Source organism: Nannobrachium achirus (genome assembly GCF_963921795.1).
Source record: "Nannobrachium achirus genome assembly, chromosome: 4".
Classification (NCBI taxonomy): domain Eukaryota; kingdom Metazoa; phylum Chordata; class Actinopteri; order Myctophiformes; family Myctophidae; genus Nannobrachium; species Nannobrachium achirus.
The window spans coordinates 36,835,064-36,862,964 of NC_137813.1; the positions used below are offsets into that span (position 1 = coordinate 36,835,064).

The window sequence follows — 27,901 nt, forward strand, 5'->3', positions numbered from 1 at the left end:
AATCGGGTCAAAATTCTAATTTTCACAATTTTTCAAAAATAGCAAATCTACAAGCTCGCAGCGCGGCACTCGGTGCCGCGCTGTGAGCTTGTATATCTGCTGTTTTTCAATAGTTAAAGCATAAAATAATGATACACAATAATGTGTACCTGTTTTAAATGGGTTAACTCAGAGTGTACAAATGTAGACCAAATGTACAAATGTAAGGGTCCTTTTGGTTACTCCTGTACACACAAAGTCTTCCGCATTACATTTGTGCAGTCTCTGATTTACAAATGGATAAATGAACATTGGGGATTTTACTGAGTAAGGCAAGGCAAGACAATTTGATTTGTTATGCACATTTCAACAACAAGGCAATTCAATGTGCTTTACACAAATCATGTATTTGATCATATAATACCAACAGATAGTTGGGTCATGGTTGTAGAAAGTCTACTAGTTTACCTCCAGTGGTGTAAAGTAACTAAGTACACTTACTTAAGTACTGTACTTAAGTATACAGTTCTGAGGTAATTGTAAAAAAATAAATTATAATTAAATTATAATATTATGAATCCACTTTAGCGCTATTTTATACCTAGGATATTTGAAAATAAAACACACCCACACCCAGCGACGCATTGCAAGCTTTTAGATCTACTATTTTCAAACATTTTGTACTTTTACTTTTGGTTCTTTTTGATCCCAATACTTTCGTACTTTTACTCAAGTACATTTTGAATTACAGACTCTTACTTGTAACGGAGTATTTCTATGTTTCAGTATTGATACTTTTACTTAAGTAAAACATCTGAGTACTTTTTCCACCACTGTTTACCTCAAAGTGCACATGTTTATTACGGGACATTGTTTCTGCGTCTGCACTTCCTGCCCGCTGACTATTTTTAGACAGATGTTAGTTGCATAATAAAATCCTAAGTGTTAATAAAGACCTCCTAAGGTTCTTTACTGTGTATATGGTATTTATATACAGTATATGCTAGGCTCGCTTGTTGCTTCTTTGTTGTCCCAGTTACTTCTCTTTCTCTTAGGACTCTTATCCCTTGACCACCACCTACAGTATCCCCAATGTTGTTTGACAAAATGTTCAAAGCATTTACTCTGACCTTGCATTTTGTAAGTTGCTCTCGATAAGAGTGTCTGCTAAATTACCCAATATGTCATATTCTCACAAAACTAAATCATAATCGGAATTAGACAACAGACATTAGACAATTATGCATCAGACATGTTATGGGGGGGAGGTTAATATTCAGATACAGATGGACTGTACATTGTTGCCAGAATAAACAATGTACTAGATTAGAACAATGTTGGACTTGGAATTTGGAAGCACATGTAAATGTGAAACAAATGTGAGACTTACAGTTTTACTCAGAATGAGGGCTGTCCACCACAATGTGAGGCTTGGAGGAGGATTCTGTGGCACTCTTTGAGTATGTAGTAGTCATCGCTTTCTCCTGGATAGCAAAACACATTATGGTTGCATTAATTGACAAAGACAATGTTAGAGACAAAGTATACATGCACACACTTGACTCTGAGAGTGTACAGGCCTAACCAAATGGAAGGTCGATTTGGTTACGTTAGTACAACCTCTGACTTGCAAATGGATACATTAACAGTATTTTACTGTGAAGTCACACGCTGATGTCACTAAAAGTAATGTGAATCTAAGTGGCGTAACAACCTTCAGTTGACCCCTCGGGGCTCTATGCTGGGTCCCCTCATTTTTTAGCTCTACACCAAATCCCTTCGGAGAAAACAAAAGCTTGTAGATCGGCTATTTTTAGAATGTTCACCTGTTGTGATATTCCCAGAATAGGTACACTAGGGTTCAAAAGAACAGTACAGAACAGGCACAATATGTTACGTATGCACATGATTATTAAGCACATTACCTCCACAAGCTGATACCATTGCTCTATGGGTTTGCGTGGATTGGCCATCATGGCTGTCCAGTGATCTCTCCCGGGACCGTCGGCATCACTGCCCACGCGACACATCCCTATGACCTCGTTATGACCAATACTGACATACAGAAGAGAGATAGAACACAGAAAGAACAAGAAAAGGGAAGCAAAACGAGCAAGAAGAGAGAACAGCAGAGGAAGATGGAGAGACAAGCAAGACAGATGGAGATAGACAAGAGAGGGAGGGTATAGCCATGGAGGGAGGAGAGAGGGGGAGGGAGAGAGAGAGAAGGAAGGATTGAGTGAAGGTATAATGGAACAGAGAGAGACAGAGCTGCTGAGGAACAGGCAGAGTGGGCCCCATTTATCAACCTTGAATGCAGCAGCAGAGGTAGGATATTGAATAGCAGCTCACAAATAAACACAGGCTGTTACAAAGGAGCGGCACACCAGTGGGGAGCGGGAACCCCGCTCCAAAAGCTACCAACATTACACTCTGAAAGTGTACAACCGTAGCCACATTTGAACTCTCTCGGAGTTGCAAATAGAAGCATTAACACAGGGATTTCACTGTGTATGCAGATGACAAACTCCATATCGTCGTTGTCGGGTGGAAACCTTGTATCTCCAAGTTTCAAGTGTGTACGTTCTTTCGCAAAAAGCCCCGCTTCATCAGACAAGGCCGTTGCACAAAAGTAGTGAAAACAGCAGATCTACAAGCACACAACGCCTCGCGGTGCGAGGCGTTGTGTGCTTGTAGATCGGCTGTTTTCACTAGTTTAAATCATATTTAAAATGATAAATGCAAAACGAACGGTTTTGGACATACAAGGTTTTCATCGGACAACAACGATATGCTATCGTCCTCTAGCTATTGCACGGGAAAAATCTTCAATTGTAATTTAACCCAGAGGGTGTAAAAATTAACCCAAATTGTGATGTGGCGAATGACGAACGCAACATGAAACGCTGGCAGGGTGTCTCACCATCAGACACTATTTCCTTTAGGCATTAGCATATGCTTAATGCTTATTCATGAGATGCCTGTCCTCTATGTAAAACAGAAGACGTCCAGCAGGAGTCTGACTCATAAAGGAGGGGGGTGGCAGGCTCATCGTGTTCAGCGTAGCAGTACCATGATCAAACAGAGCCGCCCCTAAAGTGACAGCAAACAGCAGCAGCACACCATGTACAAACACGCTGAAAAAGAAGCCAGTTTGCATCTGGAATTCGTGGCCAGCCCCAGAAATGGACATGGCTTTGATTGACTGACTGACTGAGTCACGCCAGTCATCGTGTGATGAAAATTTACTCAGAGACTCTGGAAAATAGGACTATTAGGCAACGCCTGTATCAACTCAGACAGCTGAGAAGATTCTAGGTTTCAGAGAAGATTCTGAAATCCTACTTCGCAGCTACAGTACCACTCAGAGCACGCTGACATAGGCCATCGCCGTCTGGTACGGGAATAACTCATCCCAGGACCTGCAAACCCTGTGGAAGGTGGTGAGGTCGGCTGAACGCACCACAGGGACTTCCCTCCCATATCTGCAGTCTCATACAATTGTGCAGTAGGTGTTTGCAGAGCGAAAAGGATTATGAAGGACAAATATCACCCCTACAATGGACTGTTTGTGCTGATGCGGCAAGCCGAGCACCTGTGAGGGCAGCACGATGGGACTGAGGAAGAGTATTTTCGGAGGCTATCAGAGCCCCGAACATTGACAAAACAAAACTGCCAATTCAGTCAGTCAAACAGCTTCAATCGGTAAAGTCCCCTTTTGCTCAAACCAGAGCACACCGTCTTTATTTTATTTTTGGGACAAACCCCCTGCACATATTGTACTTTACACAATAGTATGTGCATTATGTATACTATTTACTATATATTCTATATTCCGTATACCAGTTGCTAATTTATTCTCGCTTAATATACTGTACACTCTCCATTGCTGCTAAAGATCTCTAGCACTCTCTTAAATTGTATTATATCCATCCAGTATCATATTTTGCTGATACATTTTAGTCTGTGCCTGTAAAGCATGTCTCACCAACATCTTGCTGATGTCTCACCAACATCTTGCTGCTTGTATCTGTAAGTGTCATCAGTAACAAATAAACACCTTTGAATCTTTAAATGAAGTTACAGCATCCCTCTTGGCTTTGGGATGTAATCAATCCTCATTTGGCCAAATAACTAACTAGCTAATTGCATATCAATCATCACTCCAGGCTCTGGGATGTAGTGAGCGGAGTACAAGGATGGGCTCTGGTTTGTAAACGGTTAGTTGGTTGTCTCTCTGATGTACAGCTTTGTTTTTACGTTAGCTACACTTACGTAGATCTTGTTCAGTACTGGTCACAACAGAACATAAAGATAAAACAAGTTGACAAGGAACAGCTAAATACATTAGTTGTTAAGTTAATACTAATGTTGGACATCAAATATTTCATGTTCATTTAACCGACTGTCATTGGGGAACTCTGGTTGAGAGAGAGAGACGGTTGACGTTCAGTTGGTGGGTCTGCATTCGTCTAACCCAGGGGTCTTCAAAGTTTTCAGGTCAAGGACCCCTTAGTTGAGAGAGAGATGAAGCAGGGACCCCCACAATCTGTTCATATATATAGTTTCATTGTTTGACAGCACGATCAACAGTGTACAGTATTTTGGATTCATGTTAATGTTTTCAGATATTTAACTACTTGAACGGTCTAGGTGATGATCCAGTTGTCTTCATATATGGAGATCCAGGTGATGATAGTCAGCAGTCTTGATTTGCAAATAAATTCTGGAGTGTCCATATAGGCATTTGCCAAATATGGGTATTCCCAGATATGCACTTAATGATGATGACATCGGGACAGGGATCTCCATATATAGGCATAAAATGGACAAGAACGGAATTCATTTGCAAGTGTGACTTGTGTCGTGTCAACCACACTGGTTAGACTGACACAATATGTCCATATATGGGCTTTCCCAGATATGGGCTTAATATCGATGGGCATAAAGGGATTCTATTGTATGGGCATTCTCAGATATGGGATTAATATTGATGGGCATAAAAGGGATTCTATTAGTGTGGTTGGCTTAACAGGTAATGATCCAGTCGTCTCCATGTATGGATATCCTTGGCCATGTGGAGTGTCCATATATGGGCATTGCCAAATATGTGTTTAATATTGATGACATCAGGGATCTCCATATATGATTGCCAGAACAGGCTGTCTTGGTCACTGAGTCAAAAATGTGATGTCACAACAAGTCAGCTATAGACACTGAGGTGTTATCAAAAGTACTCACTGACACACTTACTGACGGACAAGATCTGCTGGGTTTCATTGTAAACCACACTGTCTTGAAATCACTAGAGTACACGTAGAGACGCCTGCTATTGTGCTATGCCATGTTAGAATTGAAAATAACATGTTTTGGGTGATTTGATTGGAACATCCCTACTTACCGGTAGATCAATATTATATGCCAGACCATGTTGCTTAAAAACAATGACATATTTACGAAGTGACGAGAGTCATGGACACCTGTCTCTGTTTACATTAAATTTCTCCTTTGTCAGAATATGTACATCCCAAAGCCTGATTTGTTATTTTATAGGTATATGGATGTATCATGGTTTCACTATAATGTCATTGTATCGTAAAGTCCTATCCAGGCAGGATTATTATTACGGGGGATGTCTGGTAATGTAATCTACAGTGTAGATATATGGTATATGGAATTTGGAAAGGTTTATATGGTACCGGTATATAATATACCTGGTATATGGAAATTGAAAAGGTTGTAGGGGTCCCTGCTTCATCTACACTGTAGATTACATTACCAGACATCCCCGTAATAATTCTACAATACATTGGTGTAATTCATGAATCGTGGTTCTCTGCAGGTCAACGTTATTTGTGATTATGAATTATGTCTAATCTGGCAAAGTAGCTCATATATTTCCTCCCAAATCTTATGGTTGTTTATCAACTGTTCCAACTGCCAAAATAAATAGGGGTTAGTTCTCCTTGCATTTCTAGTGTGTAGTTTTTATGGCTGGTGTCTAGCTATTCAAAAGAGGGTCTGTTGTCTGTATGTCTGTGTATGCACATTGTAGACAAGCTATTCCCATGTGGATCCCGAGTAGCCTGGCTTAGCCAGACTGATAATGTGGATTCACTCACATGTTCCCACTGTGGGGAACGTGTGAGTGAATCCACATTATCAGTGTGGCTAAGCCAGGCTAGATCCCGAGATCCACATGATTTGAAATTTAATCAAATGTAACTTGTGTCATGTCATCATGTACTTCAGTACACTTTAACAATTACTGGGAGCACATTTGAACATTTAGGTATTCACATTATAGACACTACCACTGGCTATCCAACAACAAATTGGCCACAATTTCCAGCCATATACTGTAGGTTTCACCTATAGCCTTGTTTTAGTTTAAATTATCTTTGTTTCTTAGAATCGACTCCATTATACCGGTACCTCCATTGAATGTACTCAATTAATTACCAATTTAGACGTGCGGGGATTCTAAAAACGCCTTCAAAATAGTTTTCTGAAAAACCTATACAAGTTAAACAGGTCTAAATGGGCTAATACAAGTGTTGACATAATCGAGTTCTCTTAACAGTATATAGCCTATAACACTTTATGTTATGAATTCATGTTCAAAGATAATTTCAGTAGTCATTATAACAACAAAATATAGAATTGCCTTAAACAACAACAACAAAATGTTAAGGGCTCTCACCAGTCATAGTCCATTACTGCAATGATGATGGACACACTCTCAATGTTCTCATTAGGAATGTCAAACACCAGCGCTTCGTTGTAGGTAGGATTCAGCGTGTTCTTCTTAATGGACGTCTTCCTCTTCTTTAGCCTGCGCCCGTCACATATCAGAGAGGCCTTTACATACGGGTCTGAGGGAAATACAGAGGAAAGGGAGGGAGGGAGAGGAGGAGAGGAATAGAGTTGGATGCGGAGAGAAAGAGAGAGTGAGAGGGATTGGGCAGAAAGAGATAAGGGGTGCACTCCTAGAAACGCTATTAAGCATTACGCTCACAGGCACCTGTCTCTGTGGCACATAAAAGGCATGAAAATCAAGTCACCTTGGCAAAGCTGGATTAAGAACATAAAGGAGAGAACCAACACGGGCTGATTCACTCCACTTGTACATTCTACACCAACAGCTTTGTGGACGCAGTGAGGGGAAACACTGACACCCAGGATTAGATTTTTACAGCATGTTTTTTAAAGCATCTTTTGGGCAATAAAATCACCCTGTGATCATTAAGGCTGTCATTGTGACGTGCATCGTTATCATTTAAAGATCTTGTTTAATCAGCGGAAGAGGTACATGCTGCAACGTCTTCAAAGCAGATTGATTGATCACGCAAATACCTTAGTTCGGCCCGCGCTAATTAAGTTGCACTAATTTAATTATTATATTATTATCAGCAGTAATCACTCTCCAGCCACACAAGTATAATGTGATTGTAGTTGGCCTGCAGTAATTGTGCACTTACATGCCTACATGTACATGTTTGTTGAGTTGAATTTCACTTATAACACATTTTAGTAACATGCAGGTAGGCTAATTTTATTAACCCAGCAAGCACGGTCAGGACCTGGACCAATCAGTGACGTCTCGATTGGGACCAGATCAAGTCAAACCATGACTAGTCAGATCTGGCCTAGAATATCACCTGATTTCAACCAACATAAATCCTCCCCACGAAAATGGACGCCCTGGTTTAATCAGAGAGGGTCCGATTGCTAGTCAGATATGTCCCAGAATATAACCTTGCATGCTCATATTTCAATTAAAATGACAAACAATAACAATAATCAAGTCCATATGACGTCCTGGTAATGACGTCAAGATCATCCCCATATGGGCTGTGATTTGGCCTAGTTCTGAACGTCACTGGAGTCACTGGAGGACGTTATCATAACGCCATCATGACGTCATTTGGCTTGCAGGGAAGGGCTGCTAAACTGGCAATGAAGTTTATATGCAGTGCATGGGTTTTGGAACAACGCCACACACAGCCACTGAGCAGACAGCATGAGAGACATGTTAATCCTGTACCTGAGAAGCCTGTTAGGTCCATGGCTTTGAGGTTGGTGGCCTTAATGACTGTAGCAGTTAGCCTGCCTGCGGTGGGCAGGTAGCACAGCGAGAAGTTGAGCTCCCCAAGGTCAGCTTTTTCCTGCAACACACACATGCGCAAGTGCACACACACACACACACACGCACACATTACGAGTCAAGCTACAGTAGAGAGACAGCTGCAGGATCAACTGTAAAGACATCTCTGTCTTTACAGTTGATCCTGCGGCTGTCTGGATAGACTGATGATGGCACCCATTAAAACACTGTCATTTTATGGTTTCCTATGATTTACTTCACTCTGTCACCAAAAGAGAAGGACTTCATCAGCAACTGATGCAGGGTGACGACAGGCATCCTAATCTAAACAGGCAGAGTGTTTAGGCAGAGGGGAAGTGCCATCGTTGTAAATGAATCATATGTCAATCTGTCAATGTCCCCAAGAGGAAGAAAGTGTTAAGTGGAGGTGACATTTCCTCTGGCTATTTATATCGCTTGCTCTTCCTTTTTATGTCAGGGTTCACTGATATGTCTCTGTCTGTGATCTCGAGTCGTGACACTCTAAACTAGTGACACTGTAGGTTCATAAGTCGCACAGGGCCCTAACAGATCATTGATTCCAAATGTGTGAACCACTGAGAGATGCAGAGTGTGAATGAAATTTTGAAATTTGATGCATGCCAAGTGTACTACTAGTACAACTTCAGATGTACAGTATGTGGAATAGTATTGTTGCTCTTGCGCGCTTTACAGTGTCTTTTGCAGAGGTGCAAGACATTTTTACCAAAATCGCCAGGTTGTGGTGTAATTTGGACACAGTGATGGCATTAAAGGCATAGTTGCGTTTTAGTTTGATAACACACATACCAAGCTTCTTCTCAAAGTTTTAAATCGCTTTAAAAAACAACACTATGGTAATATGTCTACTAGAAGCTTGTTAGAATTGTTGGAAAGCTAGAGCGGGGCAGCCGTAGCTGAGTTGGTAGAGAGTAGAGACTAGGCCATCTGGTAATCATAAGGTCACCAGTGCCCATGTCTACATGTTGAATTGTTCCTGAGCAAGACACTGAACCCCTAACAGCTCCCTCCAAGTGCTCATCATGACCATCTGAGCAGTAATCAGCTGGGTGAAGTTTACTGTAAACTGAATTTACCCCACATGATTAACAAAGGTCTCCCTGGTTTAGTGGACATGAATGGGGTCAGCTAGTCAGTATCCACTGACTAGCCAAGCACTGGTAGCCAATTGATACTATTTGACATCAAACCAGAATATAACAAATCTGAACGATCCCTTTATAACATTCATTTGGCTGTGTAGCTGGCCTTGTGGTAACAGAGGGGTGTCCTTACTGCAGTGCCTTCAACGATGTCCCTCCAGACGGGCTTGTCCCCTGTGCCCTCGCTGAAGTCTAACAGGTTGTCCACCACCACCTGACCAATCAGGTCATGTCTGGAGAAGCGGTCGAAGTCATAGACAGAGAAGTGCAACTTCCTGGAATGTAGTTCAGCCAAGGGCACGCCGAACTGGAAGGTCTCATTGAACACTGGATTCAAGGTCTTTCTGTGGACCTGAACACACACACGCACACACACACACACACACACAGGTTATTGTAGATGAAGAGCATTCTTTGACAATCAAGAGATTTCACCATGGATTCTGAGAAGATTGAATTTGGGTTCCATAACACCTACTTAAGAAACCATCACAGTGCATCTCATTTGGCAATCTAGTGCATCTCATTTCCCCTTGACAGGTACATAGACCAGTCCACTACCCAAAGAGTCATCCAGAATGATGTGTCAGGTCATTTTAAATCACTAGATTTTCAGGCCGCTAATAGCAGCCTTCAAATCCAGTCCTATTTTGCGCTGATTAGAGCAATGGTCACTGAGGTATGTGCCATTTGAAATGTTAGAACTGCTTTATCACTGCTGTGATGCCCCATGTTTTTTGGAGCTGTGTGCAGCTCCCTATACGTGGCTGTGTGGGTCTGTCTGTGTGTGTGTCTGTCTGTGTGTCTGTGTGTATGTAGCCTGACTTCGGCGCGTAACTAGTGCCGCACCATTTACGCCACTCGCGCAATATATACATCAAAATGTGCGGCTCGGCCGGGAATGGTGTTCTATTACCTTTCGTTCCGATCCGCCTTACCATGCCGACGTAATCGGCAAAAAACGACGCTTAATTGTCCCCATTGACTTATAATGGGACAATGCAAGAAATCACTTTCAAGTATTTTTCTCTCGTAAACCATAGGAGCTACAGTTTCAAACCTCGGAGAGGAGATTCATATGATTTTAAGAATGAATCGAAAAATAATTACATCACTCGGCCTCATGGTGGCGCTATAACGGCCCACTTTACGTTTTGCCCCGTAACTCTTGAACCGTAGATCGGAAAATTAAAATTCTTTTTTCCCTGGATTCCTTGGGTCAAGACGCATCTCCCCATATAGGCCACGCCCATTTGTGCCAGGATAGATTTTCCGCCATCTTGAATTTTCTCCAAAACACACTTTTTGCTCCTTTTCCTACATATTTTCTTCAAATGTCACAAAAATCGGTACACATGATCTACACACACACACACACACACACACACACACACACACACACACACACACACACACACACACACACACACACACACACACACACACACACAGCTCCACTTCACACGGGTGTGATTTTTTAGACTATTTTCAAGCTCCATGAACAGCATTTGTGCCATATTTGGTGATGAGCAACGGTTTGCCTGTGGCCCATGGTGGACTCTGATGTGGCCCATGATGGGATTCTTGTCATGACAGACCCGTGAACAGTGTTTGTGCATAATTTGGTGCTAATAGGAACTGCAAGAATGAAAGTATTGCCACTTCTCACTTTGGGCATGCAGCGAGACAACAACACAACACACACACCTGTCCCTAGCTGTCTCCCCTAAACCCCCACTCATGCCCCAAGACAGTCACTACAGTATGATTTAGTCAGGTCAGCATTTTAGTCTAAACATAATTGAGTTCTTTTTAATGCTTCAGACTAAGGGTGACAAAACAGCCAAGGCCAGCTACATTTTCGACAAGTCGCCATTGAACAGTTCCTCAAATGCTCTTTGACATGGTTTTTGTTAGTGTTAAATAGCACAGGGAATTGGCTAACAGCAAGAATTGTTTTTTATTCTATTAGAACGGAGCAGGAATTGTGGGGAGAGAGAAGGGGGGGTAAATGGTGAAACAAAAACAAACCGATTCACTGTGTCATTGCAGCACTGAAAAACTTTGAGAACAGTTCAACTGTGACGCAGCGATGTAGCTTCATGTCGTTGGTTACTATTAAAAATGACTTTTAGCCTGTTGCTTTGTCACCAGTAATATGAATGCAGCTTAAGTTAACACAGTTAAAAACTAAGCTTGAGTGCTAATTTATCTCTGAAATTGGGAAAATATAGTAATAGGATTTTGCTTTGTGTGTCAAAGCATTTACCGTCAAGGCTAGCATATGGTGATGCCAGTTACAAATTAGATATGACACATGTTCCACTTCAAATACACCATTTAGCAGAGTGAAAGGGCTCTATCCTAGTGATGGCTGATGCCCGGCCTGCTATCTGTCCAATTTGACTCTGGTTCGCATTAAACCTGCATGCCTGATGCAGGAGCTATGTGGCTTAAACGGTTAAACCTAAAGCCCAGTCCACTCCAAAGCTTCGCACCGCGACGAAACGTTACAGAACGACGCGGGGACAGTTGCGGCGCTCTGAATTACCCCATTGCAGGTCAGCGCATTCCGGCTTATTGTGTCGCAACTTCGCAAGTGATTCTACTTGTTCAATCACAAGCTAAACCTTTCAGAAGCTACTAAATGTTCAACCAATTTCAGCATGTACAGCTCTCTCTGGAAACACTCGCACAGAGTGAGAAAAACTGAGGGAGTGAATGGGCGAAAGGAGAGCAATTTCACAATTGTATACAAGATAACAATATGAAATAACACGTCTAAGTGCTTGAAAGGGTAACCTATCTCTGCTCCTCGCCTTAATGTGTGTCTGTCACTAGGGCAACCCTGTCTGTTGTTTATCACAGGCTGATTATTGCTTTGCGGAAATGGCGAGCGGTCGCACCTTGGTGCCTGGTTGTGGACTGTCCCATTGCAAACCCCAGTTTTAGGATTCACTTTTAGTGATTACAAGTTGTTGCGTTGTGAATCTTTGGTCTGTACTGGGCTTAAGAAACTCCAAGCTCTGACATCAAGTGACAAGTGACATCCCATCGTCTTACTTGTCATATCAAAACAGAGAGCCTGGAGGTGACAGAAACATCAACTATGATTTTTCTTTCTTCTTTAAAAGAAAATATCAATATACCGTAGTCAGCAAAAGTGGCCAAATCGAAAATGTGTCTCTGGTAATAGAAACTGATTTCTAAAAGCTAACCGTTGAATATGTGATTGGAATTCAGCACTCATCTGCCTTTGAAACAAAAGGAAAGCAGTATTACGGAAATTAATACGGAAATTTATAAGATGCTAACATTTCTCAGTGGCAAGAAGAGGTTTTATGACAAAGACATACAGTAGACAGTCACACACAAGGGGTGCAGGAAACGCTCTCCTTCAGGCTGAGACGGGGAAGGCATTTCAATTTAGCATAACTCCACTTTTAATATAACCCGTTGAATGTTCACTTTGCACACACGGATGATTCTTTAATCAATTGGCAACTATCATCTTGCCTCAAAGAGAAATAGGAGTAGAGCAAGGGTAATATCTGCAATCCTGAATAACTCTCCCAAAGCCAGTACCAACCAGAGAACCACAGAATGTGTGAACTCTTAAATTAAGTGGGGTTTCCTTTCAGCAGTCTGAAACCAATTATGACTCTACGTTCTGCCTTCAATCGACAGGATAACTAGAGATCATTGAAAATGTTCAAACCCTTACTGACGTTTGCCACAGGCAATACTACAATAATAGTCTACGTGGGCTAGACGAGTGGTATGGTTGAGTGTAGGAGGTACCTTTGTCTGGTATTTCTTCTTCCTGTCTGGCAGTAGATAGATCTTAACGTAGGGGTCAGAGAAGCCGTTGGCATCCTTAGCTGGCAGGTCTAGAGCTTTCAGGATCTTCACCACCAACTGCTCTGTGCTGTAGATACACACACACACGAACACACAAAGTAAGCCATCAAACATCTAGAAGTGGAGTGCCGTGTTGTGTGTTTGTGGGTTTTGGTTGGCAGGGGTCTTACAGTAGACCAACTTCCTCCATGTACTTAGGGTGGGGGTGTGTGTAGTCGGGGTTTGTGGGTATGGGGGGGGGGGGGGGGCTTGCCGGTAGGACTGGGGCTGGGCCAAATGCCCAAGTGTGCTTCTATGATGCTGGACAAGAGGATCTCCGGCTGCAAGATAGATATCCTACCTCAGTAAACTAGGGAAGATGCAATTGTAATTAGTCTGTATACTGTATACTGATAAATAGATTGTTTTATACATATACATTTACATTTTACAAACTGTACACATTGACACACCTTACAGACTTAGGTTATGCCTGTTGGGAACGATGTCCGTTGGGAACCCGGCCATGGCCCTCCGGTTATTCAATTCTGGTTGTTAAAACCCATTGTTTTCATACTGTATTACCTATTAATGCAGTAAGTACCCTTTATCATAGAACTTAAGAGGCCAGTCTACGATGTTAGTACTCTGATGTGACGTCATATTGATGACTTCAATATGTAAAACACTTTCTGTAATCGTTTCCGTAACCCCAAAAAAGTCAATTTTCTGTCCCTTTTCTGATTGGACAATATAATGCATTCGAGGATTGGTCAAGCTTCACGTGACACCACAATATAAAGGCAACCACACTTGCAATTTCCCAGAATTAAACTTTTCTAGTTACTTGCACCAGCAGAGCATGCAAGTACTGTGTTCGACTGCGTATGTAGGTAGGTAGGTACTGTATGTAGGTAGGAAGGTACGTAGGTATGTAGGTAGCTGTGGGTGTTTAAGCCTGTAGCCCAATCAGGGACCAGCATTCCTGACAACGTCGTCATCATTAACAGCCAATGAGGAACCAGCATTGCTGTTGATGCCAGAGGTGATGTCACTGGCATCGCCAGTGGTGATGCAAGTGGTCCCTCATTGCACGCTCTGCATACATGGCCTAATTGTGCACAAGGTGCACATTTCTGCATGTCTCCCTTAGATCCATATGCACAACAACTCACATTTGCATTGTGTACTAAGGAAGTAAAGGTTCTGAAAACTGAAACAGCAATCCTGCAATCCAAAATCTTGTTTTCCCCCTCTAGCCTGGTAAACCAACAATTCCACATTATCATGTGTCTTCTACAGACCGGTCTGGCTCCAAGAACTGGGTGGGCGTTTTGCAGGAAAACAAAATGTGGAAGCGGCAATCAGCATCTGTCAATCACAGAGCCCTGAGCGGCGAGCGCAGACGCTGATTGGCTCTTCCACTTTTTGGTTTCTGGAAAACGACCACCCATGGCTTGGGGCTAGACCGGTCTGCAGAAGATCGGGATGGTTTACCAGCTACCAAGTCTCACCAATAGGTCTGAAATACAACCAGTAAAGGGTTTACAAATGTCAAGACCAACTGGGGGTGGGTGGGAAATAACGGAGACCTCGATTGGCTCTAAGACGCTGCCGGAAGCCTACGTCAGCAGCAGATACCGGTATGTGTAAGACATCACATCATCAAAGCTTCATGTGTACAGTGCCGGATTAAACCCGTTGTGGTGCCCGGTGCTACGAAACGTTTCACTGTTTTAGCGCTCCTTCAGCAGCCTTTACTTCTAAATTTCAGCGCTTTTGTGGCTATAGTTGAGTCTTCTTTCTCTCCGCCGGTTGATGCCCCCCAAGCTTGGTGCCCTGTGCTGCAGCACTTAAAGCCCTTGCATTAAGCCGGCCCTGCACGTGTAACTAAGATATTCCGCAACTCATTGAGTTCTCCCAATACACCAAGGACAGCACAGAGTGTCATTACCCGATAATAAATGAGACATAAAAAAAGAAGACAAGAGTAGTGAGGTCACAGTCAGGCACCTAATGTGTTGATATCATAAGACATACAGAAACATGAAATGTGGGTGAAGGCAATTTGATTACAATGACAAATATACCAATTTGGTTTGCAATAAGCCGATATAAAATGATGATAACATAATAAATGTCTATCAGATGTGATGCGCTGAAAGCTACTACAGTAGATACTGATCATGATACTGACATGATACTGACATGAATGGAGAATCATTACATCCACTATGTACTGTGACCTTTTAATCGCAATTATCTCCATAGACTCATGAGAAATACATTCTGATTGGAAACTCACCATTTTGTGTGTCATAATCTTTGTATCTGCAAGCTTTTGTGTATGAACAACAACCTTTCTCAGTTACAAAATATATAGAGTTGAGTTAGTAGATTTACCATTGTTGATAGTTGTTGTGTTTGTGATGTAGTTGGAAATGTCAGCATTGTTTGTGTTTTCCTTCATTGATTGTTGCATTATACGTTTTATTAATTTGTTCTATTCTGGCAACATTGTAGCCTAGCCGATAAGAAAAGGCCTACAAATAGTGCCTTTGTCTGGGTAAAATAAGGAGCTGTCTATAGTGCTACTGCTACACTGACTTGTTGTCTTCCGAGGTGGTGTGTGTAAGTAACAATAAACTACAACTCTGAAACCCATCGAGTGGATCACCAGAGTGAGTACCTCCATACGCATTACGCACCCAAATCCCTAACCTCTTTCTTTCTTTCTCTCTCCCTCTCTCTCCATCTCTCTCTCTCTCTCTCTCTCTCTCTCTCTCTCTCTCTCTCACACACACACACACACACGCACACACACGCACGCACGCACGCACGCACGCACGCACGCACGCACGCATGCACACAAACACACTCATGCATACACAAACCCATATCAGACCAAAATACTCTGCAGACAGGGTCAGCCCACACACACTCGCACACCTCTGCATTGGATTTGTATTATAGATAGTATTGCAAAAGATTATTTCCGGAATAGCTCATGTCTCATCATCCCTCCAGCTCCATCACAGTTGCATTATCAGAGGTGTAATATGCAAGGACACAGTAAGCCCAGCCCCAGATGAACAGGCACTGAGGAGAAAGTCTGAGCCAAAGACATTATTAATGCTTTTGTTATTCACCCATTTTTCACACACACACACACACACACACACACACACACACACACACACACACACGCACACACACACACACACACACACACACACACACACACACACACACACACACACACACACACACACACACACACACACATACACACACACACACATACAAACCCCTGTTTTTGGAGCTGTGTGGAACACAAGCTCCCTATACGTGCCCGTGTGTGTAGGTATGTGGGTATGTGGGTATGTGGGTGGGTGGGTCTGTGGGTCTGTATGTAGCCTGTATGTAGTAACCCTGGGTGACCAGAGAGGTGCTGTTGAGTCTAGCCTGCCCTGAGCATCAACTGCAATACACACACACACACACACACACACACAGCTCCACTTCGAACAGAGGTTCGATTTTTTTAAACAGCACACAATAATTACTCATAATACCCACATAGGTATTTATTACACACATGCACACCCCCCACACGCTCACAAATATGGTTACACAAGTCTCTGAATAGTCACCTTCTACCACACATACGCCAAGAATACACACATGCAAACACGCTCGCACACAGATGTAGATGTCTTTACATCCCAATGAACCACCCACAGTCATGGGCCTATCTCACAGGCTGCTTATGAAGTATTTAATTAACAGCTGAAGATGGCTCGCAGGCCTTTAATCAGACCTCGTTAGAATGTGTCTCTCCGCGTTAACGAGCGTGTCACCACTTCATTAGGTCCTTTAGGATAGCAGTAGGAACTTTGGAGGGTGGGGCGGGGTGGGGTGGGGCATGTGGGGTGGAGGGGGGAGAACCGACAGGCTTAAGCCAATGTTCCCGGTAGCCATGCTGATGGTCTGTTTGCCCTAATCATGAATGAGAAGCATCTTGCTGACAACATGAGCGTGCCCAATCAGGACACGTGTTTACCTCTGAATCACGTTCAATTAAGGAAATTGGATAAACCTGCACATCTTTGCAATCATACCAAATCGGAGTAATGATAAACAGAGCAATCACAGGAATTAGGAAATTGCTTGTTTCTGATTCTGTAGCCAGATAAACAGTTTCATAAGAAAACCTGACCGATCATCTATGTTCCATGTCATGGTGTAATATATATTACGATGGCAAGACAGCATCCGCATCTGCATACAATGCAAAAAAATACTCACACCATCATTAAAAATGACAAGGACTGCTTGTGTAATAAAATTAAACCTGATCACATGTTGTATCCACCCACTCTCATGTTTTTAAAGCAAGACATGAACGAAAAGGAAAAGCAAGATTTCAGACACATGTAGTCCCCCAAGGCATTCGGCACCAAACACGCCTATTGTTGCCTTCCAGCAGAGAAGAATTCACAGCCCTACTTCTTGCAGACAATGCCTGAAAAGCTTGCTGCTATTCCCAGCGCTGAAATATGTCAGCTTTTAACAGGGGTGTCAATAGAACTGCATTTCTCAGAGGACCTGGGAAAGATTGACACTGTTGCTCTGGCGGTTAGTCCCCAAATAGAGGGGGTCTCACACATTAACATCACAATTCCAGTTCCGACAGTGGTAACAGCAGGTGACAACACAAAGCAACACGAGTCAGGCGCGTGTGCCTCCACACGTGTTCACAAGGTCTTGCACACAGTAAAATCCTCAGTGTTGGACCCAAAAGGACCTGTAAGTGTCTATTTTTCACATTTCCTTTTTTCATGGTTAAAAGAACACACAGGATTTTACTGTGCAGTGCAGCTGTATCTTTAACCTAGCCTTCTTCAGCTCTCTCTCTTACTAACTCCCCGCCAGTAACAATAAGCAATGCACAACACCACATTAATAATCTTGTGCCTTTATAAATGGGAAAAAGGAGCACATGAGCACTTTTCATCATCAACCTCCCTCTCCTTTCAGACTCCCCAGCTAATATTCTGTCTGTAATTCAGGCCATAACATAGTGTGGTGTTATTATGTGTTGACAGGGTCTGCTGTTTGAAGTAGCACACCATATATAATTCATGACTGAAACGGCCTCTCACTCCCTTGTTGTTCGACCATCAGCACTTTCCGGCCCATTGTAGTGTTTCTGCATGTGATGGCAGGCAGAAACAGGGGACCATGCTCGTCCTGTGGTCAGACTGAGCAAGCTAGCTAGCTGTACACACACTGACCCTCCACCTCTCCTATGCCTTTCTTCCTTCAGTCACTACTAACGTCATGGCACCCAAAATGACTCGGATTGTTCCCAAACTTGACACACAAAGGAGCAGAAATAAAGTAATTGGCATAATTATCATTTAAACAATTTCAATATGCTTTTTTAACTCTGCGTCCCTCCCTATTTTGGTGTGAAATACCATCAAGTTATTATGTTTCCTTTTTAAATATAGACGATTTACAAGCTCACAATGCATCTTGATGTACATTATTTGACGTGCAACAAATAGGGTTTAAGTCAAGAGGTTAAAATGCCTATGTCTATGACAATTATGGTATGGGCGGGGTCTGGGAATGGAATCCTGCATGCCATTTATATTTAACACGAGTGCCATTTGGAAGCTGCCAGAAAGTAGGTTGCCTGCTGTGAACTCGCTGACTTACTTGAAGGCATAGCGCAGAAGGAAGCTTATCTTGCCACAGTTGTCACCCTGTTTCCCTTCACCCTGGTCACCCTTGGGCCTGTAGAGCTCTGGCTTGATCTGTCCAATGCTGGTCACCTGCTCCTTCTCCTCGCCGTGGAAATCAGGGCTGGAGAGCTGATGAGTCATGGGCTTGGGCCTAATTAAACACATAAACAGAGGTCAAAATAAAACCAAAACATTGTCACTGTATATTAAGAATGTTTTCTATTTTATTTTAACTTCATTTTATTTTTTATTGTATTTAAATGTCCTTTTGTAAATGTCCATGTGTTTATTTTATGTGCATGTGTGTGTGTGTGTGTGTGTGTGTGTGTGTGTGTGTGTGTGTGTGTGTGTGTGTGTGTGTGTGTGTGTGTGTGCGTGTGTGTGTGTGTGTGTGTGTGTGTGTGTGTGTGTGTGTGTATTTTTATAATCCTTTTATAATGTGTTTCTTTTGTGTCTTAATGCTCTGTCTTGACCATGGCCTCTATAATTCATTGTACAACAAAGTATACAGGTGTGAATGTATTTATAAGTATAAATGAAGTATACATGGATACCTCTATTCTATGACTTCATTGTAGAAGTAGAAATAGAAGATGTTGTGAACTTCTTTTTCTTACATATACTTTTTTATCATATTGAATGATTTCAACTTGCCCAAAATAGGGACGCCAGGTTGAAAGTGGTTAATGTCTTTTTTAACGCACGTTTTGAGTAAAGCTCTTTTGAATTGTCTTGTTGTTTGAAGGTGCTATACAAATAAACCTGTCGTCCATTGCCTTATACAGTATTTACAGACGCGCAAACATGCTCGCACACTACACGCTGCAAAGAGTGTATCCATTCACAGATATGTACACACACACACGCACACGCACGCGCGGGCACACGCATGCACACACGCACGCACGCACGCACGCACGCACGCACGCACGCACGCACGCACGCACGCACACACACACACACACACACACACACACACACACACACACACACACAGTACTGACCGTGCAGTGGACTGCTGCTGAGAGAGTGGCAGTTCTTTCTGAGGCTGGGCTCCCCCCTCTGGATTGGGAACATCTGGAGATGTCTGACTCAACTTCAGAGTACCTGCCACCACAACAAGATGGGGAAAGGATTAAAGGGAATTGCTGAGAAACTCTTCCATATCCTTTGTTATTGTCACGGAGGTGTCGCTCGTTAGCAGATCTGAGTCTGATGCTGCCTTTGTAAAGCCACGAAGGCAGCATAGATCTCATTGATTGTATTGCATTGATTTTACGGATTGTTCACAGTGCAGCGGAAAGGAACATAAAAAGATGGGAGCGTCTACACAATGTGAGTGTGGGGTTTGAATCCATACAGTTACAGTATGAACATACATTTTGTACAGGCGAATCAATACGATTTCCTCACTGAAATAAAATATTGCTTGAATGGAGTACGAATCAAAGAAAGCACCTTTTAGGTAAGATAAGATAACGCTTAACATTCATCATACTGGCGCTCCGCAGATAAATCATTTTACTGTTCTGTTTGTAGATAAACCTATGAAATATTTTTTTGTGAGTATATTACTGTACAGACAGCACTTAGTTGAACGGCTCCCCCAAGGGTCTACTCTGTACTACCCTGATTCCCCTCCTTTTTTTACACCTACACTAATACCTTTATCAAAAGTAGCCGATCTACAAGCAATGCATAGCTTGAGCAGTAGATCGATCTGATATCTTGACTAAATGTTTGCCCCAGAATAGGGACGCTAGGGTTCATGTGATAAAAATGAAGGGTTATTGACTGATATATAACATTACAGTTACACTGAGTGTGAGGGAGAGTGTCTAGTTTCTGTGGGAGTAACACTGTACGCGCTGCCGTCATCTCACCAGCATTGTTGGGGTAGGAATCCATGTCCAGGTACGAATGTTCCTGGGTCTCCTGCGGCCCACCGACCACGCCCCCCACACCCCCGCTCTCCACCCCCACCAGGTCAGAGAAATGCGGGTGGTGCTGGCCCTGCTGGCCGAGCGTGGGGTACAGCGATGAGGAGGAGTGGCCCTCCTTCCTCTGTAGCAGCGGGGGCAGGAGCGAGCCCCCGCCCAGGCCCCCGACGCCGGCACTTCCGGGCAGCAGACCCGACGTCAGACTCAGGCCACCGCCTTCCTTGTCGCGCCATGGCAACCAGCAGAGCTTCCAGGAGACGAAGAGAGACACCGAGAGGAGGACGATCCCGCAGAACGTCACGATCACCGAGAGCAGACTGACGGAGATCTCTGTTGGACGGGAAGCACAGAGGGAGAGAGATGGCACACGTGAGGAGACAAAAAGAGGAGGAAAGGTTGGTGGCCAAACTGAATGAAGCGCTTTTGGAAATAGATGCACACTACATCCTGCAAGCCAAATGACATCATGATGACGTTATGATAACATCCTCCGGTGACTCCGGTGAGTTTAAGAACTCGGCCAGATCACAGCCCATATGGGGATGATCTTGACGTCATTACCAGGACGTCATGTGGACTTTTTTGTTTTACAGGATTATTGTTATCGTTTGTAATGTTAGCTGAAATATGAGAACATAAGGTTATATTCTGGGACATATCTGACTAGTTATGATATTTATCTGGCCCCGATCGGACCCTCTCTGATAAATCCAGGATGTCCGTTTTCGTGGGCAGGATTTATGTTGGTTGAAATCAGGTGATATTTTAGGCCAGATCTGAGTTATGGTTTGACTTGATCTGGCCCCAATCGAGACGTCACTGATTGCGACCGTAGGTCGCAGTTACTTGCACACTATCCAAACCTCCACCGGCTGTCCCTCCGTCACTCCCTCCGTCACTCCCTCCGTCACTCCCTCTGTCACACGTCACACGTCACACTTTTGCCCTGCTCATATCTCTGCAACCGTTGCCCCGATCCATGCCAGATTTTGCACACACACTCCTTGCCTGCCAAACTACAACCTCCAAGGACCCCCGGAGTTTCGCGGACCCCCAGGTCCCTGGGGGACCCCCAGGTGTAAAAAATTACCAAATGTGCAAAAATGACCAAATGACCACCCCAACGGGGCTGCTCACGGGGCATTCCCGGGGACCACCCACTCCTGGTGCTCCAGAACGGATGCAAAAGTGGTGGCGCCCCCAGTGGAGGACCCCCTGCCACTGCAGCTCACATAAAATGCCGTAACTCGGGCTAGGAGCGACCGGGAGAGCCGGGGCCGGTACCTATTCGTCCGCCTTGGCGGCGAGGAGACCCCACCCCTCATTTCTCACATGGCCCTCTAGCGCCACCATGAGGCCCATTCAGATTTTGCCCTAAAATCACGAAAATCACTACACAGTATGTCTACACTCATGTCAACAACATGGATCAGGAAGATTTTGGAAAAACACATTTTTGCTCTATTTATGGAGATAAGCGACCAACGGTCGCTTATCTCCCGATTAGGGAGTCTTACTGGTTAGTCCAGGTCCTGACCGTGCTCGCTGGGATACACAAATACCCAAATACATCATTGTAGAGTGTTTGTTCGGTAACAAGGCTCTCCCTGACCATCCCTTCAGCTCTCTAGTTAAGAGAAAATACATTTTCAGGGCAGGATACAAATGTCATCTAATCAGGAGGGAGAACTTGTACAAGATACAGGATAAACACATGAAATTGGATTTGATGAAACAAAAAATAAGCAGGTAAAATTGGAAAAATATTGAACAATCTGAAATGTAAACTGATAAACGGTTTGTCTCTCCTGATTGGATTAAATTGGGACCCACCTGATGTATTTATGTTTATTAAAGAGCTGGAGCAATAGGGAGACTCCTGTTACTGAACAAACAGTAGCACTCTGTTAACAAAAACATGTTGTTTTAACAGTAACAGGAACAAAAATCCCATACAGCGCTTTTAATTTAAGTTAGTGTACAATTTGTGCACTAGCTCAGAGTTACAAATGGATACATTAACACTGAGGATGTTACTGTGTAAGAAGTACCCATAAAATCCACAAATCTGCAAATGTCACGTTGTCCTTCTAGATAAGGGCGGAAGACGGGTGGAGGTGGTAGTTTGAGGGGGGGTTTGGAGTCAGAGTATATTCATACACAGCTCATATTCCACATTCAAATCTGGCACATGAAGTGGGGCAAACACTGGTGAAATGGATATCTAAGGGGAGTAAACAATAAAAACACCCACAATGATATTTCCATGGGTTATTATGAAGCATCCTTGTGGTTATGAGCTTTTAATCTCTGACGGCTGAAGGATTGTGTCTGTGGGGAGGGGGGGGATGAGTCATCCCAATGAAAAACGGCCAGGCAGAGAGGAGAAAAGCGCCGTTTCAGCACCAGACATTTGGACAGCTCCGGCAGTGGGTTCCATCAAAGAGAATGCGCGAGGAAGATAGCTGACACGAATTAAAGGCCTGGGAACTTCTGTAGTTCTGTTTATAGTTTGAAAGTGCACAAGCAAACACGACAGCATCTGTTGTCGTTTGTAAACTCAATAAATGAATATTCAGAATGAATCCCCCCCCACTTGATAATTAATCCCACTTGATACATATTTATTTAAATCTTTATAATTAACAATTTTTCGGTATGGTGAATGACTTGAGTAAAGAAAACTAATAGCCCTTCCCCTTGTCATGAATATTTATAAGGATGTTGGTAGGAGATAATGTCAAGGAGATAATGATAACGTACAGGCTTAGCCGACCTAGCTCAATCCTCCTCAGTCCTCACACACACACACACACACACACACACACACACACACACACACACGCGCGCGCGCACATATACACGTGCGTGCACACGCACACACACACTCAGGAAAACTTGCTCTGCGTCATCTTGGGCACCGTCCAAACCAGAGGGCTGCCAATCAATGACTCCTCTTTGCCATCATCATCTCATAGTAGAATTACTGTCTTATGAGAACGTGTTTCTCTCCAGCTGGCACACGCCCATCTTTTTCATCAATATCGTTCCATTTGAGGCGAGGTTGTGGCCATGACAAAAGGCACGGACGCTGCAAAAATCACAACAAAGCCACTTACATTTTTTATTTCTTCAACCACTTAAGCTCTCTTTTACACTTTGTCGTATAACGGTGCCATGTGATTAAAATAGTGGATCTTTTTGTTATTTAAAATAATGCCTTTTTTAAGACATTATATAATGTTTGCCTATAATAACATGCCCACAGTAGGAACACCAAGGTTAAAGTGGCTTTAACGCACTGATGACGAGAATGAGAGCAAACAGGACGAGAGAGAGAGAGAGAGAGAGAGAGAGTAGCCAATCCTCTGGCCCCGGGATACATTTCGTCGTTGTCCGATGAAAACCTTGTATGTCCAAATCCGTTCGTTTTGCCTTTATCATTTTAAAAATGAATTAAACTAGTGAAAACAGCCGATCTACAAGCACACCGCGCACGCCTCGCACCGCGAGGCGTTGTGTGCACCGCGAGGCGTTGTGTGCTTGTAGATCTGCTGTTTTCACTACTTTTGTGCGATGGCCTTGTATGATGAAGCAGGGCATTACTTTGCGAAAGAACGTACAAATTTGAAACTTGGAGATACGAGGTTTCCACCCGACAACAGCGATTTTCTAGATTCGAATTTGGTACACATTCTCTGCTTCATCCTCTCTTATACCCCCTTATTCCTCGCTCTCCTTTTTCTGTGCCTTTCTTCTCCAAGGCTACAGATTCTTTGTTCATCACTCCAACCTTCTCTCACCCTTTCTCCGCTCCGTGTGCCACTCTCTCTCTCTCTCTCTCTCTCTCTCTCTCTCTCTCTCTATCTCTCTCTCTCCCCTCCATGATGCCATGTCTTACTTCTCTTCTCTCACTCTCTCTTTGGTGAATTATTCATTAGTCTGTGTATGTCATTAATCAGCACTTGTTCAAAAGATATGATCAGAGAGAGAGAGAGAGAGAGAGAGAGACAGAGAGAGAGAGAGAGAGAGAGAGAGTGAGCGAGCATGAAAGAGAGGCAGAGAAAAGGAATGTGGCGGATGGGGGATGGACATTGATCTGTCGCTGTTGGAGACAGCAGGAAAGGAGGGATGAGATCGGGGGGGGGGTGAAACGGAAGGAGATAAAAGAGAAGAGAGAGAAGCGCCAAACCAGGAGAGGAGGAGGCACTGTTAAAAACAGGGCAATGTGAAGCAGAGAAGGACATCGGAGGAGAAGAGATAGTGATGTTCAGGGGGAGGTGACACCAATTTGGGGTTCAAACTTTGTCACAGGCTGCAGGGGTTGGGCAGAGAAAGGAGAGGGGAGGAGGAGAGGGAAACGGATTGGTGCACATGTTGGAACAGACATATTGGCTGACTGGCTCCATTCCCGACTCCGTTGGCGCGCCCACAGAGGAGGGGGATAAGGGGTTGATAAAGTCAGCAAGTCACCACAACATGGAGCCAAGGAGCAGAGAAGACAGAATGAGACAGTGATAGAGCGCAGCAAAACCAAAGGAAAGAGTTGATCGAAAGAGAAACAAGAGTCGGAGGTGAAAAGAAGCGAGGCGACAGTGATTTAAGGAGAGAACCTCAGAGGGGAGTGGTTTAGGATGGGAAAGGTTAATATATTGATCGTGTGGGGGAAAAACAAAGCGAGAAGGGCGAGGTAGTAGGTGTGTGTGTGGTTGGCAGATCAGGGGGCACTGATAACACAAGGCAGGGATCAAACGTGTGAGGGGACTGTCGGGCGGGCGAACCGTTCTCCTCCATTTGTCTCTCTTTAGGCCAGGTGCTTTACCTCGCTCGATACTGATCCCTCTAAAGATCCATGGCTAATCCACAGAGCGAAAAAGAGCAGGTGGAAGGGCAGGCAGGGGGCCGCTGATGCGCATCAGGGGTTGAGGGGAGGGACTTCCCTGTCAGTCAGTGACTGAAGCAACCACCCGCTGGGAATCACACACAACCCCCCTGCGTACACGCTCTGGGCAGACAGTGTGGACCAATCAGCAGTGGTTCTCAAACTTTTGTGTTTGGCCATGGACCCCCATGTAAAAAGGTGTTGTGCCAGGGACCCCCATGCAAGATTTGTGGTGTTAAAATGTTTCAAATACATAAAAAGAAATATATATATATTTTTTAAATAGCCGATCTAGAAGCTCACAACATGTCATATCACGACTCGTTGTGAGCATGTAGAACGGATATTTTCAAATAGCCATATAAAGGGTTCACTATCGCAAAAAATTTACTCCGATTACTTTTATTCCTACCCTCCGAAATAAGGTAAAATCAATACAAAATTGTGCACTGGGCAATAAAATATGATTTCATCATGGGCACTCAGTGTATTTTAACAACATTTAGCTGGGGACCCCTTTGAGAACCAATCGTAAACTGCCATCAGCAAACAGCAAACACCTCAGCTGGTGAGGGAGGGAGAGGGGGGAGAGGGGGGAGAGGGGGGAGGGGACGGGCGATGCCTCAAACCATGGCATGACATTTTTGCACACAGCCATACAAATGTGCAGCAGCAGCAGCACACAGCCAATCCCAGGCTAATCTGCTGTACAGAGCACACTGAGCCACACATATGTCTGGGCACTGCCACAGTATGTTGCACTTCTAAATGATTGAGTAGTGAACACACACGTGTGTGCACGCATTCACACAAGCACATGGGCGCGCGCGCACACACACATACGCCATACCCTATGGCGCCGCTGTAGCTTTTGTGTAGAAAAACAAATAAATACATTTTGCATCACGGTAAATGTCACAGAGTGAACCCCGCTGATGGTCTTCTGGGCCATATATTAGCCTATTCAATACAGCTCATGAATATTTCATGGTGTATATACTCACTGCAGCTGGATTTATACGTCTGATCTCTCTTATTTGCACGGCACCTTCGGATAACATTAAGGTCTTTAAAGAGATCAAATGTAGCTCTTCCCTGCACGGAAGAGCCGTCATAACGTGTGACTTAAGGCAGTGGTTCTCAACCTGTGGGTCGATGTTGCATAACTTAATATGCAACATTGTTTTCTCAATCACGAGTAAACAAACCAACATAAAGTTTAAGTGTATAGACTGTATATGCACATTTCTAAAGTGTCAATTTAAGGACTTTTTAATACCTCTAAAATAACTAATTAAACATTGGCCAAATTGTCAAATATTAAGAGGCAGAAATTGTGAGAACAGACGATCTACAGTACATGCTCACAACGCCTCGTTGTAGACCTGCTATTTTCACAATAGAACCGTGTTGTAATTCCTCAACTCTTAGTGCTCGTCAGGGTGGGGGTGGTCCCTAGTTAAAATATGATATTCCGGGGGGTCGCGGCCTGAAAAGGTTGAGGACCACTGACTTAACCCATTTAGGCCTAGAATTATTGAATGCTTTAACCAGTGAAAAATAGCAGATCTACAAGCTCACAGCGCGGCACAGAGTGCTGCGCTGTGAGCTTGTAGATCTGCTATTTTTGAAAAAGTCGTGAAAAAGTGTGCAAATCTTTAAATATATGAATTTTCAAAGCGAATGTTTGTAACTCAAATTTTGCTTCTGGGTGGTCCCTGGAACTAAATATTTTGAGATGGGGGTCCGTGGCCAAATAAATATCATTTTGGGGGTTTTTCACATGAAAAGGTTTGAGAACCACTGACATAGTAGTCTCTCAAGAACAGACTAACTGAGCTCCATTTAAGTGAAAAGGACCTTTTCTTTGACGATGGCTGTAGCCAGATTGCTGACATAGAAACATAGGTTTTTCAAAAAGTCTTAGAAGGATTCAAAAGACACTTATAGAATCAGGACGATTTTTCAAAAATAGCAGATCTACAAGCTCGCAGCGCGGCACTATTTTTCAATAGTTAAAGCATAAAATAATGATACACCATATAGTGCACCCGTTCTGATGGAGTGTTACCTGGGTCCAGCGGTCTGTTGTGTCCTCTCAGCAGGTAGCTGAACTCCTGGCAGCGTTCGCTCTGGCTGTAGCCTCCCTTGGAGAAACACAGCTCCTCCACCAGCACTAGCGCCTTTTTACACAGGTCTTCATCCCAGTCCCCCGACAT

General features: G+C 43.6%; 1 protein-coding gene across 1 annotated transcript; it reads right to left on the minus strand.

The window, feature by feature from the left end:
• Positions 1-1,373: 1,373 nt before the first annotated feature.
• On the minus strand, positions 1,374-27,901 carry syt3 (synaptotagmin III; the record flags this gene model as incomplete). Its single annotated transcript, XM_080724406.1, has 10 exons — positions 1,374-1,463; positions 1,905-2,034; positions 6,683-6,854; positions 8,027-8,147; positions 9,401-9,619; positions 13,069-13,195; positions 18,835-19,011; positions 19,865-19,967; positions 20,744-21,130; positions 27,754-27,901. The coding sequence occupies 10 exons, from the start codon at positions 27,899-27,901 to the stop codon at positions 1,374-1,376; spliced, it is 1,674 nt and encodes a 557-aa protein (XP_080580532.1).